The sequence below is a fragment of the Diorhabda carinulata genome, chromosome X, assembly GCF_026250575.1.
Source record: "Diorhabda carinulata isolate Delta chromosome X, icDioCari1.1, whole genome shotgun sequence".
Lineage (NCBI taxonomy): Eukaryota > Metazoa > Arthropoda > Insecta > Coleoptera > Chrysomelidae > Diorhabda > Diorhabda carinulata.
In genome coordinates, this window is record NC_079472.1 from 37,587,097 (window position 1) to 37,608,079 (window position 20,983).

At 32.8% G+C, this 20,983-nt stretch overlaps 1 protein-coding gene across 5 annotated transcripts in view; it reads left to right on the forward strand.

Moving 5' to 3' along the window:
* The window catches only part of LOC130901290 (uncharacterized), a 164,185-nt gene extending 147,251 nt beyond the window's left edge, over positions 1-16,934 (forward strand). For 4 of the 5 annotated variants that reach the window (XM_057812515.1, XM_057812519.1, XM_057812518.1 and 1 more), the window contains 5 exons: positions 9,973-10,272; positions 10,892-11,020; positions 12,034-12,386; positions 12,468-14,101; positions 14,261-16,934. In XM_057812515.1, coding sequence (XP_057668498.1) covers positions 9,973-10,272; positions 10,892-11,020; positions 12,034-12,386; positions 12,468-14,101; positions 14,261-16,713 — 4,869 coding nt within the window. In that variant the 3' untranslated portion in view covers positions 16,714-16,934. The remainder of the gene's footprint in view (positions 1-9,972; positions 10,273-10,891; positions 11,021-12,033; positions 12,387-12,467; positions 14,102-14,260) is intronic. The other variant, XM_057812517.1, reaches the window with a different exon arrangement.
* The last annotated feature ends 4,049 nt before the right edge of the window (positions 16,935-20,983 follow it).

Consider the following 20,983-nt stretch of genomic DNA (forward strand, 5'->3'; position numbering starts at 1 on the left):
TGAATCAATTTCTAACTAACTTCTAACAAAGTATTGAAAATAGAGAAGGGGGTGTGTTTGTTTCATAGACCTCGACATACGAGGTCTGGCTATTAAATAACGAGACTGCGCGCCTAAAGGGCGCCCTAGACGGATGAGGTAAAAAACGAGTAGTGCGTTGGGTATCTAGACATCTTGTCTATTTACGTCCCAAAACACGTTTCCGTCACTATTATAGTATTTGTGCAGTAGCGGTTTGAAACAAAGGTGTTTTTTTTCTAGTGCCGAAAACCATGTGTGCCATGCAAACAAGAGCAACGTATCAATCTAAAATTTCTCGTTAGATTGGAAAAACCTCTGACGGAGTGCTATAAATTGTTGCAAGAGGCCTATGGGGGATCGTTTTTTTCGATATTAACGGTATCGTGATTACTGAACGGGTTCCAGAGGGTCAGACTGTCAACCAGACTTACTATTCATCAGTTTTGAAAACACTGCTAGAACGAGTTCGTAAAAAACAGCCCGATTTTGCATCAGGACAATGCACTTGCCCATAACGCGCTATCTGTGAAGCAATATTTTCCAGTAAGCAAACTCCAGTGCTCGAACACCCGCTGTACTCATTAGATTTGACACTGTGCTACTTTTTTGCTTCCGAAGTTGAAAGGGACCCGATTTAAGTCGATGGAAGCGGCAAAGCAAAAAACGTCAGAGCTCCTAAAGGCATTCACCAAGACTTGCAGCACTGCTTCAATCAATGGAAAAAACGTATGGAAAGGTTTATAGCGATGGGAGGGGAGTATATTGAAGGGGAGCATTCGAATGTAGAATACTTTCTATAATTTTTGGTAACCAGCCTCGTTATTTAATAGCCAGACCTCGTATGATGAAAATTTTAAAACATTGGGAACTAGTCTTCAAATGCAGAATAGATTTAATATTTTTTCTTTTTAGTAATACCTTTTATATAATATTTTTTCTTATTACTAGTATCGTATAAAGAGCATCATCATTTAGGCCTTGTATAGTACCATATATCAATCTCCGGTCCATTAGATACCCTAATTTATTTTATTACAAAATGAAGAATTGAATGCTTCGAAGATGATTATGTTTAAAGGTATGCCACGAATGTTATGACTAACATTCATTTATTATACAATACGGACATTCCTAATAAATCTTTTGATAGCATTTCATAAGATGGATTCAATTTGACGAGATGTTATATAATTTGTTATAAATATATGTCACTCAAACTAATGTTTATAATGCACTGGAATGAATTTATAAATATTAGTGATAGTTAAAGGTATCAATCAATGAAATTGCAAGATTGAAAGTAAAATTTCTATATACCCCTTGTAGAGTTGAGCAGCGTAATGCTTTCTAGACCCTTTTTGCAGGGCAAATAAATTCACACGCTCTTTTTATTATTCTCTTTCGCTAATTATTTTCCAAACGGATCTGTTTTTAGTATTCATTCGTTCAATTCTCCTTCCTTTACTTCTTTTAACCATTTTAATCTCAACCTTCTTCTGCCATCTGTATTGCCCTACTTCTGCGTTTTCGTATGCTCTCTCTAAATGCTAGTTGATTTTGTGTGTTTTATCAATTTATCTTGATTTCACCAAGTATTATCTTCCTTTTCGCTATTCTTAATTGATCTTCTTCTATTTTCGTCATTGTTTCTGCGCCATCTATTAATACGAGTATGCTTTATCATTGCTTTGTAAATATTCATTTTGGCTTTCTTAGTTAGTATTTTGCTTTGTAATATTATCTTTTTTATCAAAACAATTAACTTTGTCCTAAGTTCAACAGCATCCTTAAGTTTCTGATACCTATAATTCTGATCATATTTCCCCATTGCTGTCAATAATTATCTCCCATTGTTATTGCTGGCCACATGCTCATTATTTTCGTTTATTTTCATCTATTATTATTTACATTTCTTCTCTTTCTGTTGTCATTTTTTAACATAGTTTCCGTTATGTTTGTCTTCTTTCTTATTAAGACTATGGTGTCGGCGTATGCAATTATTCAACCTCCGCTGTTTCTTTAATTTTCTTTATTCACATTTATTATGTGATGTAATATTTACGTCTTCTACGCAAATTCTTAAAGATTTGGTGGAATATGCAGCTGTAGCATACATTTTGATTATTCTGAATACATTTTAACGCAATAATTAATAATTATTATATTATATGAAACACTATTTTTGCTATAGAGTGTAACTAATTGAATGAATGTCAATTTGGTTACCTTAAGACATTTCTCTTCTTTAGAATATCATAAACTAATCAACTCGATATTAATAAAATTGAGATTAGGGTCAAATAAGTGAGTTTTCTCGGCGAATGTGGGTCTAGATGATCTTCAGACGTTGCCCTAGGCTGTATCGAACAGGTACATGTCGTTGTAGTGGCCAAGAATCTTCGCATCTTCGAAAACTTTCTATCGACAAAGAGAGTCGGTAAATTTCAAGATTAACTCACTTTGAAGACAATTATTAATAGTGGTAAAAGCTGTATCTTCATATTGATCATTTACTTTAATTTATTATCTATATTTTAAATTACTGTATGCTTTTCTAGTACAGGTTGTAATATATCTATATATATTTCAATTAATCAATATTTCTACCAGCGTCAATTTGAATATTGAATTTTGAGTTCTATAAGTTGGAAAATTTATACAAACATTAATACAATTTAAAGCCACCGCAAATCTTAATTGTTTCCCAGTCGATGAATACATAAGTATTCGAATGTTCGGAAAATATATTAAAGATAGTCCACTTTGGTGTTTCGTTGCCACGTTCCCAATAAGAAACCGCTTTTATATATATTTAATAATAATAATATATTTAATAATTCTTGAGCGTCGTTCCGACTTGTTTCAGTCTTTATCAGAATATGAAAAAATGTAATTTTAAATCAGAAGAGACCTAAAATCATGAACATTTAGAAGCATAAACATATGGAAAGGTCTAAGAAATAAGAATTTTGAGAAATTTATCTATAAATAATTGACGTCACATGGTATTTTGTGAAAATATGTGCATTACTTGATGATTAAAGCAATATCAATTACATATTTTAAATATTTCTACGTATTCAAGAATTTTTAACCCAAAAGCTTGGATTTTTAGTTTAAATTCACAATTTCCATAATTTGCTGCAAGCAATATATTTTTTCTTGGTTAAACTAGTTTCTGTTTCTTAAATATATAGACATCTTCTAGGGTGGATGGGTCATGTTGGAACACTGGGAAATTCAGTATGATCCGATGTACAAACTTTATATGGGGCAAGACGGTGGGAAAGTTTTGAAAGCGGTGCTATATCTGTAAGAACTCTGACTCCAAAAATGATCAAAAGTCTTTCTAAATATCCAGTAAAGAAAAGAGTTTTTCCAAATAGAAAAATGATAGAATTCTAACTTGACACATTCTGTTTTGATTAATTTTATATTGTTAAAAATTGTGTGTTTTTTTAAACTTGAAGAAATTGGCTATTATTCACAAGCATTCTAAAACACTAAGACAAAGAAAGCAAGTTTAAGTTATAAAGTAAATATAGTACGTTGAAATGGCCACAGCTTTGAACAAGCAATGCTTCACCACTACAAAGTGCCAGTGCATCAAAATTTAATCAAACACTAAGTACAGATTCACCAACATCACTAGACCCGACGTAACTCCGCAAGTTATTTCCTAGATTGATTAGACTATTTTTGAAAATGTTGTATTTAATCAAATTGGGTCTACTTAGAAACTACACGTGGAACAAAACTATACTTCGACCTTTGACTGACACACTCTCCTCGGTAAATGTCAGTTCACTTGGAATTGATCCTTAGACAGTTCGGAAAGTAAAAAAGCTAATAATGAAAAGAGAGACACGTTCTTGTATTCCACCATTTCTTACTGCAAATGGGTGTAATAGAAGATATGTGGATTATTCAACTGATCGACTTCATCGTATTACAGGCGACTGCGAATTCGTAATTATATGAAGTGTTATATTATTTCCAATTATTATCATTAAAATGATGTATTTAGTATCATTTTTTAGTTCTATTTCTATTTTTGAGAGCTCTGCAGTACTGCAAGCACAGAACTAGCCGCTCCCGACTGTGTATGATGAAAAGACAATCAAAGTTCATTTTATAACAAACCCTTAATACAATGAATCTTCTTAACTTTGAACAACAGCTATATGAATAAATCGGCAACGCTGTGCTGTGGAATATAGTACGGAAGTAGGTTGAAATATAACGGAGACTCATCTCGTGAATATGTTAAAATCTGTTCGATTTATGAACCTTTTTACGACAAAAAAAGAAAGTTTTAATAGCTACTACCTATTACGTGTAAAAAGCTTTAAAGGTAATTTAATTATTTTTACGCTAGTGCAATTGGTTTTAAATTAAATAACTGATGGATGCAAAATTTTGTATTAGATTCATAATTGCATCATGATGGTATCATGATTTTACGATCGGTGAGTAAACATCCAACAGTATTTATCCACTTGAGTAACTCGAGAATTGTACACTTGAAAATACGTAAATATGTAAATTAGACAATTATACTTAATAAATAAGTATTTGTTGTATTAACTATAATTATTAATTGAAAAATAGGTAATTACGAATACTTTAAAAACAGAATATCCAACATTCCAAAACGTAACGAAACTCTGTGGAGCGATACCCTCAAATTCACGATATGTAATATAATACGAGGACTATTCAAAAAGTAAGGCACAATCAAAACTATTTGAATAATTTTTTTTAATTATTTCCAAACATTATATTTTTAGCAAAACGGTCATTTTTTATTATTTTTTCTCAAAGATAACTCCAAGATTACTGTGCTGTTTTTGCATAAAAGAATTTATATATGCCGTAAAAATATGTATAAAAGTGTGTGTAGCAAGCATATGTTAATTTTTTTACTTTTGACTACCACGTTATATTTTTGGACCACTAAATTTTCATTGCTGGTGTGAACCCTATATATATATGGGGTATTTTATTCAAAATAAGACTATCAATCGATTTCATATATGACTTAATTCTATATAAAGATTGGGCAGTACAATATATACTTATTAATACCACATAACGGTTAAATATCGTACAAGGTCATTTTCAAAATTATATTAGACTCATTTCTTTTTCTCATAAATATCGTTGATATACTCAAGGTTTAAGAGCAAATTGATGGAAGGTGGATTTGGGAAACAAGAAAAAGTTGGGGTCAGATTCTGTGAATACGGTGAGTGGCCAACCAATTCGAAGTGAAATTTAGCCATGGCGGTCACCGAAATGTGAGAGAGTGCGTTGTCCTGATGGAAAAGCATTTTCTTTTTCTTGTAGTGTAATGGTGGAGCGGATGAACCATCCACAGTTATAAATCGACGCTAAAATCCGACTTATTTTGCTTAAACCGCTTCTATAAAGGCTGGGAAATATATATTCGAATCCGCTTTATATTCAAAGAGAGCATGAAACGCATGGATAGCTTACGCTTGCAAAATTCTTCGGTCAGTGTACGTTTTCTAGCAGTTTTGGCCATCCCAAACGCTCGTCGTCAGTCAAGCGGATACGGCCATTTTCGAATTCGAATTTTACGGACATAAATTATGGTACTGAGTCTTCGTTCACGGCTTGATACTAAATTTTTTTATTTATAGTGCTGAAAAAAGTATCCCAATACTTTTCTCGAGTGTATTAGTTCGAGAAACTGAAAAATAGAATAAAAAATGGGACCGTATGGCAACTCGAGGAGTTCGTATTCTGGAAAGACTAGATATTCTGGACAGATGATTTTTATTTTAACTAGGGTTCCATGTAAGAGGGGTATACTCTAGTTTTGATTCAATTGAAGCATTTTAAAAGATTGAAATTGTTCTATGTGATATTGAAATAAGCGACAATCACTTAATGTGTACTATAGAAGGATATAGTTTTAGATCATCTGCATAAAGAAGAACATAAAATTTAATCTCACGGAAATGTCGTTCATAAAATTAGAAATAATGTCGGCCCCAGAACTGAGCCTTGAAGCCCTCCAGGATTTACGTAATTTCTTTAGAATTGAAACATGTTCGAATTTTAGACACCTCTATCAAATAATTTAAATTTTTCTGATATTTGTCCGAAAAACAAACACAAATTTTGTTTTTAGCAGAATTTAAATATTCCTACGTGTATTTCTCAGGAGTGAACAAGTTCAAAGGTATGGGAACTTTTTACACCGTATGATTATACAGGTAATTAAAATTAACCGTAACAAAGACTTCTTATTCATTCATAATATCGGTTCGCTTCCTTCCTTCCACGACCATTTTTAACCATGAATTAGAAACACACACATCCTCTAGAAATGTTAAAAGTTCACAAGACGATTTTTTAGACTTAACACAGAATTTATAATAAAATTTGTGATTGATTTATATAGTCATTGTTATTTTATTCCAGATTAATTTTCCACCACATTTGTTTTTAGCATTTCTTGAAGCATCCCTTTGTATATTCGTCTGTTTTTGTTTTATTTTAATTACTTCATCAGCTTGTCTTATTTTTTTAACGGTCTATTTCAATCCATTTTACGAAGGTATTTGTTTCATCTAAGATGTTATTACTGATATGTTTGGCAATACAGATTCTAGGATATTCATATTTAAACAATTTGGAAATTTTTATTTTTGCGCCTTTGAAATTTTCATCATTTACATTGCCAACTTTGTATGTATACGCCAGAATATTTGAAATTGTATACAAATGTATTTTATCTGATTCTATCAATATTTTCTTCTTATTTCACAAATAATTATTCAATCGGAGTCGAATAAAACAAATTGTTTACAATTATATACTTTTAAGAATATTTTATGCAAAGACAATCTGTTACTACGGATTTTTAAAAAATATTTGAAATCAAAAAGTTATCCAAACATTCATGGAATATCTCAATCGATTATATATAATTGATATTTTTCATTTCGTAATCAATATGAGTTAGTATTACGAGATATTACTTAATTCTGCACCCTTACGCATTTGGCTTGTTTAGTGAAGTTGAGTATGTTCATTTTCTTCTTCAGATCTCTTTTCACTAATTCCTGTCTCCTTAAACTTTGTATTTTTCATATTTTAAGTTTCTTTCCCTTTCCTTTATATGGTATACGAGTATTCTAGTTTCAAATACCTGTATTACCATTCTGTCTTTCCTCATTCATTTTATGTGACCAAAGCATCTCATATCCTCCATTGAACTTATATTTAGATTTTGCCTATGTGATGCATTCCTAATTTTATCTCTTCTGATCTTATTTTGTATTTTTCCTTCCAAATCGCAACTTTGCCCTACTTAATATTTGTTTTACATGGTTTATTTGCGATTGTTGCAGTTTTTGCGCCGTATATAATTATTGTATAATTACTTATCATCAAATTGTTTTTCTTTGGGTACTTCTCTTTTTTTATGCTATTAGACAGTCTCCCGCCATCTATTTCCTTCTCTCATATTCGATTATTATTGAACACAAACATTGGAACTTTTTTTCCATATCTATTGTGTGATCTTGTGATTTCTTCCCTATTATTATGGCTTTGTTTTTTATTTATCCGCAAACTTTATTGCTTTTGGTAACACCAACGTGAGCAATACTGGATTCAAGATACCTCTAACAAGGTTTCCAATGGTTCTGGACTTTCTTGCTCAACTCTTACTTAATTACATGTATTTTTATAAAAACCTTGTATTCCTTTCTTTTGTAGCGTCTTATCCAAATTTTATTGCATACTTTTTTTACTTTATTACTTCTAGTAATAATAACGTGAGCAATACTGGATTCAAGATACCCCTAACAAGATTTTCAATGGACTATCTCGCTTAACTCTCACTAAATTACGTGTATTTTTATAGAAACCTCGTATTCCTATCTTTTGTAGCGTCTTCTCCAGATTTTATTGCAAACTTTCTTTGCTTTATTGATTCTGGTAGTACCAAAGTGAGCAATACTGTATTCAAAATACTTCTAACAAGGTTTCCAATGGTTCTGGACTCTCTTGCTTAACTCTCACTTAATTACGTGTATTTTTATAAAAACCTTGTATTTCTCTCTTTTGTAGCATCTTCTCCAGATCTTATTGCAAACTTTCTTTGCTTTATTGATTCTGGTAGTACCAACTTGAACAATACTAGATTCAAGATACCCCTAACAAGGTTTCCAATGGTTCTGGTCTGTATTGCTTAACTCTCACTCAATTACGTGTATTTTTATTTCTTGTATCCCTGTTTGAGCTGATTTTAAATCATGAGAAGTACGAAGCATTCTAGATCTGAACCATTCACAAAAACAAGTAATAATTTTAATCCCCATTCTCTTTTTACAGATATCGCTATCTGCATTAAATATTATTAGTTTTCAATGACATGTAAATATTTTAGAAGGGATTGGAGATCAAAATTATTTATTGACTGATGCTATAATATACATATACATTATTTTGATAGGAGATAATATACAAAAAAATTAGAGACAATAAATAATCATCCACAAAATCACGCTTAGAGGAAATATTAAAATTATTTTTGTCGTGTACTTATATATATATTTCTCTGATATAAGATATGAAGACTACCAGACTACCTTTATCAGTTGAACTTGATTGTTTTTTACGATTTTTACAACACATCGAATATATATCGGTCTTGAAGCTTGCACAAGAGCTACAAGTGTTACATTAAGTTTATGTTAATATATCATACGGTCTATGTGTTTGGAAGATCAATACCATTTTTAACGATTTTTTGAGCTTCAGAATATCAATACTAATTGTGAAAGAATTACACATGAAACCGTATCTCGACCTAGTTTCATCTTACGACCCTGCATTGTTTTAATCAATTTCAAAATCTTGTGCTTGAATCGTGATAAAATAATCATCTCAGCTTATCAGAAAATACCGACGATGAACAAAACTTATAATTATACCCAAATGATGCCAATGTTAATAATACAAAGTCTTCAATTACTCAGAACTCGATAGTTTGTATTTGTGACAAACCTCTTAAAATTGACCTGGTTATGAATAGGTGCGTTGTGTATAGAACCAACAATGGTTCTTGATTATCAATGACGTAACAAAATTTAAAACCCAGAAAGCATTCGACTAGAAATGAGACGACGACGAGCAAGAAATCGTTTTCTTAATTGAAATCGTGAGTCACCAATATTTTTAGGATGTTGTTTCGAGTTTTTGGGTGGAATACACATTAATTAAAAAAGATAATAATGGCTGGCTTGTCATAGTTATATTCAATTATGAATATTAACTGCAGTATATAAAATATGAAGTAGACGAAAATCATGTCACAATCAAGAATAAATCTGACCAGATGCATTTATGAAAAAAGGCTCTTATATAGCTGTCTATCTCTATCAAGTTATCAAAAATATATCATTTTAATTAATACTAATAATTGTATTATTATTAAAACAAAATCGTTAATACGTTTGATCATTTATACGTTAAAAGTAACAGTGACACGCATTTCATGGTCAAAACGATTATTTTTGTATATAATATATCCAATTCTCTCAAGTTGTCAGACGTGTGACGCCTTACAATCTCTTAAATCACCATTATTTAGACACGACATTATCTTTCGCAACACACCTTCTATGTTTTCTTTTAGCTTGTATATCTTGCATGATGCAAATTGGGGCACATTGAGAGACCTACACATACAGAAATAATAATAATTTAAATGTTTGCCTCCGTTAGTAGTCATAGTTAGCAATTTTATGCTCTACTTTGATTAACCAACTATTACCATTTAAATATATGGATTGAGTAAGACTTTAAACTTAGTTACTTACTCACTACAATTACCAATAATTTGTAATAAAAACGCAATAACAAAAATTCTTATCAAATTGAATAACATTATTTTGTTTTTTTTTTCAGGAGTTGTTTTCTCAACTTCAATTCTCGACCGAAACAGCTTTGCCTCCTGATACGTTACGCAGGGCGTTAGCGGAAAGTTTCTTCGATCAAAATAGATTTCAGTTGGGGTTTATGGACGATGCAGCTGAGTGCTTCGAAAATATGCTTTTACGCATCCATATGCACATAGCACAAGGCGAAGCCGAGGATATGTGTAATGCAAGACATTGTATCCCACATCAGAAGTTTGCCATGACTTTAGTGGAACAAAGCGTTTGTGCAGCTTGCGGTGCCACCTCAGAACCACTATCTTACACACAAGTAAGTTATACTTCAATTATTTAGAATGGAAATATATCTTAGTTAGAATTATAGAAAAACTATTAACATTTTATATATTTGTTAAATCTCCTATTCTGAAAAGAAACTTAACACATTACTTAATAAGTCGTGTGGCTAACTATGACATTTTTTCCAAAAATCAATTGTAATCTCCTTCAAGAGCAACACAATATTTCTAACGCTTCTCTAACTGATCGAAGTCGTGATTGTAGAAGGATTTATATTTTTCCTCAAAATAGGCTTTAGTTTCAGCAATTGTATCTTCATTTGAGCTGAATTCCTTATCGGCTAGGATTTTTTAAGAACAGTGAATAGTCAGTAGTCACTGGGGGCCAGATCTTGACTATACGACGGATGAGGTAGCAATTCGAAGTGTAATCGGTGGTTATTTATTAGACATATGAGGCCGTTTTTTGATTTTTGCAATGCATTGCATCCAACAACTCTATGTAGTATTCGCTATTGATTATATCTCCCTTTTGGTGGATGAACAATATTAAAGCCATAACCTTCCCAGCTTTTGGTTTGATTTCAATGTCAATTACGTCAAGTGTTAATGTTTTTCAATGTACAATTAATATTATTTCATTTATTTCAGATGGTTCATTATGTCTCGACGTCAACCTTAGTGTACCAGGTACGTGCAAATGGAGGAAGGGGTAATTCTGAGCCATTTGGACAACTTTTAAGAAAAGCAGGCAATATGGGAGATGTCAGAACTTGTCCAGTAAGTTCTATATTTCTCTTCAATTACAATTCGTTGTCTCATTGATTGAAAACTCTTTAAATACATAGCGTTAAAGAGCATTTTTTGTTAAATACATGATCTAAAGGAAAATAATAAAACCACAGATGGCACCATAATGCAAATACTTTATGAAGTTTCAAATCAGTTTGTTGTTTATTTGTAATGTTTCACTTTAGAATGTTGTCTATTTGTATCAGTAACCTTTCTATTTATTCTTTCTGATACCATTTTTTCTATATTTTTGAATATATTGTTCATTGCCTGAATTAACAAAAAATAAAGAATGATTCATCAGATTCTTACCCAACTGACACATTAAATATTTATTGGTCAAACTAGATCTATTAGCTACTGTAGGGAAACTTATTTTTAAATAAAACGTCACTAACAGCCAACATCTAATAATAACTAATATGAAACTCATCCAAAATTGATATTTGGCAACCACGCTTCTATACCCCGAATACCAAGCAAGAGAATTAGAAACAGATCGAGGATGTTGCATAGAAGATGGCCGAAATTTCGAGTCCCATTAGCTAAAATTAAATTCTTGTACGTGTGAAGTAATTTCATCATTACAATATTGAGACAACTTTTATGCCATAATTTACTTCATTGCTAATGGCAAAGGGTACAGAGTGTCAAACATAAGGTGACCCATATAGTTTTTTCAAAACCTGTAAGAGTTATCAAAAAACTTCAGATTATTGACTTTTGGATTATAAACGGTGTCCCAATTCTTCAGTATAGACATCAACTTTGGAATTTTAAATGGAACACCCTATATGTACACCTGATACATGGTAAAGCCCATATAATTATTCTTAAATTTGTATTGTGACACCTTTGTGGTAAATTCCACTCAATCATCATGATTTTTTTAAATATTCAACTTCATAGCAGTGGACACAATTTTATCCTACCTCGCGTTTAACTATTCAAAATAAAAGTTTTTCCTATTTTCTTCTTTACATCTTTACTTTTATTTACAGAGTGCTTGTGGAGCCGTCATCCAAATAGGTCGTACATTAATGAATCGCCCCGAAATAGTATCAATTGGTCTAGTATGGAACTCCGAAAGACCAACGCTAGAACATATAATGGAAGTATTTTCAACAATTGGAACCTCCTTAAGACTTGGAGACGTTTTTAATACAGTAGTCGATAGTCGATGGGCGGACGTATCAGTTCATAATTTAGTTGGTGTCGTAACGTATTATGGTAAACATTACTCGACATTTTTCTTCCACACCAAACTCAGAGTATGGATTTATTTCGACGATGCAACTGTCCGAGAAGTTGGACCAAGATGGGAGCAGGTTGTTGAGAAATGCCGAAAAGGAAGGTAAGAAACTAGTTTAAATATTCATAATTATTTTTTATTCTTATTAAATTTATATTTTTAAAAATATAATCTTTTTTTTAGGTATCAACCCCTCCTGCTTCTTTATGCCCTACCGGATGGAACGCCAGTTAATACAGAAAACGCTCCAAAGCAAATAACTCCAATGCAAAACGATAAAGTGAATAAGAAACCACCACAATCTCTGATTCGCAGATCAGTTACACCAAGTCCTGAGAAACCGGTGATAGGAACAACTAGACGTGCCATAACACCTAATCCAGACGGTTCATCTATAAATCAGAAACCTCCATTACCTAGACCATATAATGACTATCAAAATTTGGCTGTTATTCAGAATAATATTTCCCAACATCAAGATGTTGATGTAGTTGATGGATGTATAAACAAAAAAGATCCTGAATATGTTAGTAGGAAAACCTTGGATTTTGGAAAACCTCAGATACATAGAACATTGAGTAATGGATCTTCATCTGGCATGGAAGGTATCAACATTCCAGACCATTTGAATGTACCAAGAAGACGTGACAGTGGTAATTGGAGTGGAGATAGAAACAGTGCTTCATCATCTTCTTCAACTACAATGGAAAATCCTTATCTATATCTTGTTGGTAAAGTTCCCAGTAATGGAGGCAGCGTTCCAGGAAGCCCTACTAGAACTAAAACTGATTACTCCAGTAGTAGTAGCGGAATATATGATGCTGGATACGATTCATATTCTCTATCGTCAAACGACAGTTCAACTGTGACTACATTACAACATCTAATGAAAATGGGACATTTAGCTAAAATTCCTGAAGATTACAACAATATGAGTTTAAATCAAAACTCTCCCAGTTGCGATGTTCTTTGCGACGAAGCCGATGAACTTTTAATAAAATCCCGACAATTAGAAGATGAACACGATCTTGTTTTAGCTTTAGCTCTTTGCAACGCTGCCGCTACAAAAGCTAGAGCCGCTATGAATGCTCCGTACAATAATCCCCAAACGTTAACATTAGCTAGAATGAAGCATAATACTTGTATAATGAGAGCCAGGAGTCTTCACAGAAGAATGACACAAGTGCCTAACCCCACTAGCAAAGATGCACAACCAGAAATAAGACACACTAGAGAGGGCAGCAGCAGTAGTGGAAGACATTCAAGACAAAATTCTAGAGATAAAAGTAATCATTCTAGACAAAACAGCAAAGAAATATTGATTCCTGAAAAGGAAAAAACTCAATCAACAAAGAGTATTGAAATATACGCTACTTTACCCAAAAAGAAAGATGCTTTAAAAGCTAAGTTATCTAACACAAGTGTGGAGGATGAAGAGTATATGCTATATGATAAACCACCTGTAAGGGAGTCCAGATTCATATTTTCAAGAAATAAAAATAAAGATCAAAAAGGGAAAGAAAAAAGATCACGCAGTGAAGATAGAAATAAGCTTTCTAGAGGAGATTTTTCTATTGCTCCAGAAATCGTCACTGGAAAGGATACATTGAAGAAAGCCAAGGAAAAGGAAGAAAAAGAGAAAGATAAAGATGGTAAATCTAAGAAGCAACATAAAATTCGACGAAAATTATTAATGGGTGGATTGATCAAACGCAAAAACAGAAGTATGCCAGACCTGACTGATACAAATTCTGTAGAAGACAATTCTGTCAAACCTGCAACTGTCACAGTAGATGATAGTAGTCTATGTTTAAAAGGTGAATATTTTTTCTATATTTTATTCTTTTTTTTAGACACAAACAAAAATTACTTCAATTCCAAAATTATCTGCTCAATCTAATACAAGTTTAATGTTATTTATCAAAAGTTGTACTAATAAAAATCATATATCAACAAGAAAATGTATTTTGTTTCAGGTTCGCTAGAAAATCCTCCTAGTATAAATGGTTACTTGTCTGAAGGTCATTTAGAATTTACTGGAAATAATCCAAATCCTAATTTAGAAAGAAGCAAGTTGATGAGAAAGAGTTTTCATGGAAGTGCCGGTAAAATTCTAACAATGGCAAAAGTACCACCTCCTCCTCCTCTCAGAACTACTTCACAGCTTAGTACATCTAAGTTGAACGGATCAGAAGTTGGTGAAGAGAATCAACAACCTCAAAACAGGTACTACCAACAAGACTATAGATATCAAGCTCCCGTATCATTACCATATTATAAAGATGAATCGTTTAGTGATGAAAGCTTTTCTACTAGTTGCAACACGGTTATTACCACTGCCGACGTTCACCACGAAGGAAACTCGATGAATTCCAGTGGCATAGACGAAGTCGACTGTCTCCCAGCCACTCATACTACAGTACAAACTTTTGATCTACCACCTTATCCAAGTCCAATGGGTTCTGTGGTTCATTCTAGACAGGCAAGTGAAGAATTTCCACCACCACCTTCTCCTCTCGATTTATCAGCATTAGATGAACATCTACAGCAAATTGCACAACCGAGTACTTTACTAATGCAACTGCAAAATAAACGGCAACAGATTCTCTCACAGGAATCTGATATACACAAAATAAGTATTGCTCCAAAATCTTCAGGTGAAACGTGGTTAAAAGAATTACAAGCTAAACAAGCAGCTCTAAGAAATAAAAGAAATCAAGCAGATACTATTAATGAAGGCACAGATGTAGTTAATACTCAGAGATATCCTCAAGGGGATAACAAACAATCTGTAAAAGATTTAGCATCTCGATTTGAAGTCCAAGAGTTGAAGCAAACTTTGAAACATGACCCTGTTAAAAACGACAACAATGGCGTTCTTTCAATGAAAAAAAGGGAAGAATTAGAAACTATAGCACCTGAACAAATAGCAGAAGAATTGAGGGAAGTAGAAATGCTAAATGCAGTTGTCCACAAGACATTAAATCAGACTTCTGATATTAGTATAAATGATGATAGTAGAAGAAGATTGCCGAAGAAAAAGAGTGTGTCATTCTGTGATCAAGTAATACTTGTAGCAACAGCTGATGAACAAGAAGATGACAGTTTTATTCCGAACCCTATTTTAGAGAGAGTTTTAAGAACAGCAATGAATAAACCAGAAACTGCTGCCATAAGACAAGAAATAATGTCACTAAAAGAAAACGAAACTAAAAAAGAAGAAGCTGCATCACAAAATCAACCAATGTATGTTAAAAGAGCAGATGTCGCGAAGCAAGTACCTGAAGTACTTGGATATAGACAATCTCCCCAACCACTATACAATAATCAACAAAATGGTTATGCACAACACTACGCCATGCAACACTCACCACAACTACATAGACAAAATATTCCAAATGATGTTCCACAACATGTAAGACAAAATATTCCAGGTACACACCCGCCACTTCACAGACAAAGTTCTGCAAATGATTCGCAATACTATAGACAGCATCCTCAACCTATTAGACAAAACTCACAAGAAGATAATCCTCAAATCAACAGATCAAATTCACAAGCTGATCAGCCACAGCTTAATAGGCAAAATGATTCCCATAATAGACCCGTCTATCCTGTGGAAATGTATCAAGATACTTCTCACAATCAGTATCATTATCAAAATGGACTTGATGAACAACAATATGTTACTAACGCCACTCAGTATTCAAATCCTACTTCAAAACAATCGCCATATCAAACCATCCCGCCAAATTCCGCTGCTTATGCTGCTTATTACAGCTACAATAACAATAAATCTCCACAGTATGCTCACGCTGTTCGTCAAGGTCAATCTAGAGTAACAAATCCTAGTCCTATGAATTGTCATACTCCTTATCAGTCTCCTCCCGTGCCTCAAAACTACAGTCAACTTCCATACCGAAACGGCTACGACCAATATTATCAAAGAGTACCTCCAGAAAATTACTCCCGATATCCTAATGATTCGTATCCCCAAAGTTCACCCTATCAAAGAGTTCCTCAACCTGCAGAACAAAGGATGTCTCAACCCTCAGATCAATTAAATATTTATCAGAGGGTTTCAAATGATTACGACGCACAAAACTCTACATATCAAAGGGTACCAATGGATGTTTACCAAAGGATACCACCTTATCATCCCGAAGATGTACATAAGATGTCGCCATATCAGCCTGTGCCGCAAGCTAAAAATTTAAAGAAAACTGTTAGTTTCGAAGCTGGCACTAAAGGAGCAGAATCTCCAACACCTTGGGCAGTCGTTACTCCAATTATAGTGAATAATGCGAACAATAGTGTACCTACGGACAAAACTAAGTGTAATTTATGCAGAAAAAAGAATGTAGTAGCATCGAATTTGTATTGTCAGGATTGTGAGTTTTACATGTCGAGGTTTAAACCGAAAAGTTAACATTTATTTATGAATTGTACATAGGCCTGTGAATTTTGTTGTAAAATGTGATATTCTGTTCAAATGTTACAAAGTTTTATATAAGTTTTTTTTATAAATGTTTAATGCATATAAACAGATCTCAAATTTTAGCTCACAATTGAAATTTTTATGCATTATATGACATAATTTTAGTACATATCTACCTTTTATTCTTTGTATTAGTAAATATCTTCAATGAATTATGTGTTTTTATTATAAAAAACTGCCACTTTCATTCTTTAACCATAAGGCAAGACGAAAATTGGGACACGTATAGCACGCGTGAGTTGACGCAGCACAGCACGTAGTTTTATAATCTACAAGATTGAAAACATCTACGCAAATTGATAACGCAGTGCGTCAGTTCACAGACGTGTCTGGCTGTAGTTCACACACAATTTTCTGTGCACACAGGTGGGTTACTAGCAAATGTTTATAAACCTTGCTTCACACATCATAAAATATAAAATACGGTGTGGTGATTGCAGTGATTCGCCGTTTGAGAAAACAAAGTACTTTATTCAACTTAACTCAAACTTAAATTAAAAAAAGTCAATGTCTCTTCTTATGCGTTTTCGTTCTTGTATTCACGCATTCTTCGCTCCTGCCATCTCACGAGTGTACAGAGATTCTTCAGTAGCATTGAAATCATAGGTCGCCTACTATTAGGCAACCAAAAGTGGACTGTATCTGTGTAAACTACTACGACGGCGAATCACTAAGTACGGACATGCCAGCACCCTTGGAAGGCCATAGACTTTCAAAATACACAAATAATAAATCCTTCGTTTAACGATCAAACAGTACTTTAACAAAATTAGTATTCATAAATTGGGAGAACACAAAGTCGTTGTACAGCGCGCATCGAGAGTCCTAACTGCGTACACACTGTCACAGTTCGAACTAAATCATCACTGTTCTTGTGAAGCTCGACGACCATACCAAGTTTCCATTATAATGGAGGGCATTTGTCATCAAAAAGTAGAACCAAGCTGTTTTGCTGGATGGTATCGCGGGACCTGGTCTGCCATCTTGACCGCTGTTGAGGTAGTCTTTGGATCATTGTTTCCAGAATAACTGCACTGTTTTTTGTAAGACCTGAAGCTGCTTAAAACGGTGGAGTCCCACCACACGTACCCCAAAAGGGAAGTGCATATCGGAGATTCGACTAAGGGAATAATAGACTGTTAACGAGTTAAGTTAAGTTAAGTTCAGTTCTTTTGAAACTGATCTCAGAGCAAAGCAGGCGAAACTTAATTTTTTAGATGAGGCGGCAATATGTAACTCCCATTCCAAGGACTTGTCCTCAACAAGCCCTAAGAATTTTACAGATTCAACGACATCAATTGTGGTGTTATTTAATAAATAAAGCTATAATATATTTTTGTATGATAAACCTTTGGTTTGAGATATGTTGAGACAGAGATTAGAATATTTTACCACTGATGTCTACATAAGCGATGTCGTTTATAAACAGAAGAAAAACAATAGGGCCTAGTACTGAGCTTTTAGGCACTCCACATTCTATTGGCTTGCAAGATGACATCGTTGTATCAACCCTTACAAGCTAACTTATATTGGTAAGGTTTGACTCAAACCATGCGAGAGGTGATCCCTTGAAACTGTAGTGATGCAATTTGCTGATTAAAATATTATGATTAACATAATCGAAAGCCTTAGAAAAATCACAAAAAGCTATTGCAGTGGAGTGATGGCTGTTTAGGCTAAGGTAGACATTATTTAGGAGGGAGAATTTAGCATCACTTGTGCATTTGCTACTTAAAAACCCAAATTTATGGGTAGTATTTTATATTTAAACAGAAATGATGAAAACCTCTTTTTGACCAATCTTTCTATGATCTTAGATAACGTGGGAAGGAGTGCAATTGGGCGATAATTCGATGCTTGATTATTGTCTCCTCCTTTTTGCAGAAGTATAATTATAGGTCTTAAGGCAACATATTCTTCATGATATCGATATGTATGATGTCGAATACAGGAGTTGAAAATTACAATACGAACGAATCAGTCCAGATTTTAGATATTCCGCGTTATAGAAGTCCGGATTTACGATGTTCAACTGTACAATGAAATTGAATCAGAAAATGTGAAACATTTTGCTTAAGATGATAAATAAATCCAATGTTTTTCCCTACCATACAAGGTGCATAGTCTGTTACACAAACTATTTTTTGTAAGTCAATATTAATTTCATTAAATACAGTATCAAATTCTTTAAAAATATCAAGACCGGTAAACTTCCCTTTCAACGTTATTAGTTTCATTAACTCTTCTTTCATCATATTTCCTGACTTATATAGAGCAGAAACTGCTAAAAATTGTGCATAACTATTTAGATCATTGATATCATCTAAAGCAGTTGAATACATTTAAGTCGCTATGTATTTGCGAAGAAATATTTTTTTCTAATCCTATTAGTCGATCCTTAATTGTATTGCAACTTATAGGTAACTCATTTATACGCTTTGTGATCAAGTTTTTTTCTTTTAAATCAGCAAAGAGGGAGCGCTACATTCTAAGAGCGTCTTTTATAAATTCTCCTTCTGAAAGAGGTTTCCCATGACTAGCAATGTAATTCGGAATTTGAAAACCAGCAGCCAAAACACTGCTTTGGTAAATATTCTCATTTTTCTTTTGCAAAAAATAAGCTTTTCTTTCTTCATCTGTTAACATGCTGAGATAAGAATGCAACTTCTCAAAGTGTATTTTTACATTATATGTACGTGAAGTTATTTTTTCATTACAAATTACGTCATAGTGCAGGGGTAAATATAAATATTTATTTTTAGAATAATAAATAATTTGAGAAAGACTTTTCTCATAAACTTACTTGATGTACATATTACATATAATACACATCAATTTTGACAAAATTCTTGTTAGTTCAGCACTGGTACATCCCCCGCTCTGCGATGCAACGAACATGCATGCGCAGGTGGGTGATTCCGTTCTAACTGTGATTTTTTGTATTCAAAATTTCAAGATTTTGAAATTTAACTTTTCTAACTTTTTTATGCATATTATTCATCTATTTTACTGTAAAAATAAAACTCTAAGAGGAATTTACTACAACTTCAAAGTATCACGAGCAAGACACAAATGTCGGATTTTGAGTTCCACGGTACTGACTCATTTATCCACGGTACTGACATGGTAACTTAAGATATTAAACAACAAGTGCATCAATTTTCCTCAGTTTGATCATAAACATTAGAATTTATAAGGTAATTAGTTTAAATCATTTGTTACGACAAAAAAAATTAATAATTTATCGGTAAATTCTAGGAATGGACATGACACGGTACTGACATGGTAACTTAAGATATTAAACAACAAGTGCATCAATTTTCCTCAGTTTGATCATAAACATTAGAATTTATAAGGTAATTAGTTTAAATCATTTGTTACGACAAAAAAAATTAATAATTTATCGGTAAATTCTAGGAATGGACATGACACGGTACTGACATGGTAACTTAAGATATTAAACAACAAGTGCATCAATTTTCCTCAGTTTGATCATAAACATTAGAATTTATAAGGTAATTAGTTTAAATCATTTGTTACGACAAAAAAAATTAATAATTTATCGGTAAATTCTAGGAATGGACATGACACGGTACTGACATGGTAACTTAAGATATTAAACAACAAGTGCATCAATTTTCCTCAGTTTGATCATAAACATTAGAATTTATAAGGTAATTAGTTTAAACCATTTGTTACGACAAAAAAAATTAATAATTTATCGGTAAATTCTAGGAATGGACATGACACGGTACTGACATTCAAGTGATGTAGTATAAGTTTTCTTTAAGTGGCAAGTTATATTGTATAAAAATAATGTTTAAATATCTTAATTATTCAATTAACACAAAATTTTTATAAATTGATTATTAATTAATGACTAGTACAAAAAAACAATACAGGACATTGAATATCACAGTTAGAACGGAATCACCCAGGTAGAGTAATACGATAGAAATAAAAAATCAGGTAGCCAATGTCCAGTTGGAAATATTCTTGTATAAATTCGATTATAGATATAAATATTCCAGAGGTAATTGGGCCGGGACCACCTCGGATACCGGAAAAATCGAAGGTTAAGTTCATTTATGGTAAAAAATACGTGAAACCCCGTGAAAGGTTACCAAACTGGTTTATTGGAAGCAAAAACATATAATAATCACAATTACAGATCTGTAAGTAAGTGATAACAGATTATTTC